Source organism: Nicotiana tomentosiformis, chromosome 1 (genome assembly GCF_000390325.3).
Source record: "Nicotiana tomentosiformis chromosome 1, ASM39032v3, whole genome shotgun sequence".
NCBI classification, from domain to species: domain Eukaryota; kingdom Viridiplantae; phylum Streptophyta; class Magnoliopsida; order Solanales; family Solanaceae; genus Nicotiana; species Nicotiana tomentosiformis.
In genome coordinates this window covers 129,820,524-129,822,650 of record NC_090812.1, presented here as the reverse complement: position 1 = coordinate 129,822,650, position 2,127 = coordinate 129,820,524, and the positions used below count along the sequence as shown (strand labels likewise).

General features: G+C 34.6%; 1 protein-coding gene across 1 annotated transcript; it reads left to right on the top strand.

The window, feature by feature from the left end:
- The first annotated feature begins 1,257 nt into the window (after positions 1–1,257).
- LOC138909584 (uncharacterized) lies at positions 1,258–1,888 on the top strand. The gene is made up of 2 exons (XM_070200791.1): positions 1,258–1,306; positions 1,488–1,888. The coding sequence occupies exons 1-2, from the start codon at positions 1,258–1,260 to the stop codon at positions 1,886–1,888; spliced, it is 450 nt and encodes a 149-aa protein (XP_070056892.1).
- Positions 1,889–2,127: the final 239 nt, after the last annotated feature.

Below are 2,127 nucleotides of genomic sequence, written 5' to 3'. Positions count from 1 at the left end.
GTAATTACGAATTTTTAGTGGAATAATTCATAATTTATTATGGTAAAAATTAATTTCGAATTTCGAAATTAATTCCATAATAGGGAGCCTTGTTAATTAAATTTGGTGGTCCCTACTGTGCCTAAATAATAGAAAATAAAGGAAATCTTTCCTTAGTGGAAGAAGAAAATCTAACAGGTTTTGAAAAAAGGTTTTAACCTAAAAAAATGTGGTTATATATACTCCATATAGGGCTGGCCGTTTTTGCATGTTTTTCCTTGGAATTTCGCCCACCCGAAATTCCCTCTTTTCGGATATTATTTGGGTAATACAGTTGAAGACTATGGAACGTTTTGCTGAGGTCGCGGTCTTTCTACTCTGGAACTGGAGACCGAGATTAATCTGCTTTGTTCACGCTTCAAGAAGTAACTCGAATAATCTCCGTATGTACTAATTGTTTAATTTACACTTGAATATGATATTGAACTGTTTCCGCTGTGATATATAATTCAATAATTGGTATCAGAGCCTACTCACGTCTAATTAAATAATTAGGATGAACATGAAAAGAAGCATCGTGTTAATATGCATGTTTTTTAATTACATGCAAAGATTATTTTTCTGTAAAATTGCATTGTTTTGAGCATGAATATTATTCTGAGAATTTTGATTATTCTAAAAATCATGTAATATCTGCTTATTGTTGATGATATTTGATTAGAATAATCTAAAAATTTCGTTAATCCAAGAGAAACGCAAAAGCTACTATTTGGCCGAATTGGCCAGAAAATCGGAGGTCAATATATTGACGGACTCTGATTGACTTAAAATTTGGTATGTCCATGCAAAACGGCCCAGTGATCAATGCTCATCAGCGTTTCTCATGATGTAAGCTGTTTTTCTGGCTTTCGGGGTCGTTTAGATGGTGTTTTGGGCGTTTTTCTAATTTTCTAGAATTTGTTTCGAAATTGTTTTTTGTTGTTTTAATCTAGTGGTGGTAGGGATCGTTTCCTATGGACTCAAGGGTTAAATTCTGGTGATATAATGATTTTACACGTTGACATAGGTCTTTTTCCATATCAGATAAACGCATTATAAATAATCACTAGATTATACTAGTTGTTGATTACTTGTATTTACTCTCCATCTGAGTATGCATGTTGGTTCAATGGGACTAGTATATTGAATGTTGATATTCACTTGACTTAAATTAACAGCTTACTCTCCATTTGAGTATGGCCTGTTTAAATTCATGAAGTGAATAATCTGTCATTACATATGTATATTGCAAGAATAACTCTTTTCCCATCGAAACTTGTTGTTCAAGGTGCATGGATTATACGTGTAGTGTGTTTTGAATTTTAATATTCAATAATACATGACTAATTTTGATCTATTTATTTAATTGTCTCTCAAATTAACTATGACTGCTTTCAATCCTCTTACTGCTATTCTTACTCAAAACAAACTTGAGGGTCTGAATTATGTTGATTGAAAACGAAATTTAGATATTGTACTAATTGCTGAAGAGTACAAATTTGTGCTCGATGAGGTGTGTCCAAAAAAACCTGGAGATGATGCTACGGATGATGAACAAAAAGCTTACCAAAAATGGGTTAAGGCTGATGAGACGGCGCAGTGTTTTATTCCGGCATCTATGTCGAATGTTCTACAATATCAACATCAGTCTATGGAGTCTCCTTATGACATTCTAGAAAATTTAAAAGAGATGTTGGGAGATCAGAATCGTGCGGCTAAGCAGACTGCCATGAAAGCTCTTCTGAATACCAAAATGGTTGAAGGTTCATCTGTTAGGGACCATGTTCTGAAGATGATGAGTCTTCTTAATGAGTTGGAGGTCCTTGGAGCTAACATTTTTAAGGATACGCATGTTGAAATGATCTTGTAGGCTCTGCCTGACATTTTTCAGCTGTTTCGCCTGAATTATAATATGAACAAAATGGATTTGTCACTTGTGAAATTGCTGAATGAGCTGCAATCGACAGAGACTATTATCAAGCAACAAGCTCCTCCTGTGGCATTGAATTTTGAGGTAGGTTCTTCTTCTAAGCTGAGAGGTGGGCAGAAGAAGAAAAAGGCTCAAAAACCCTTTGTTGGTGGCGCAACTGCTGGTGTGAAAAAGGCTAA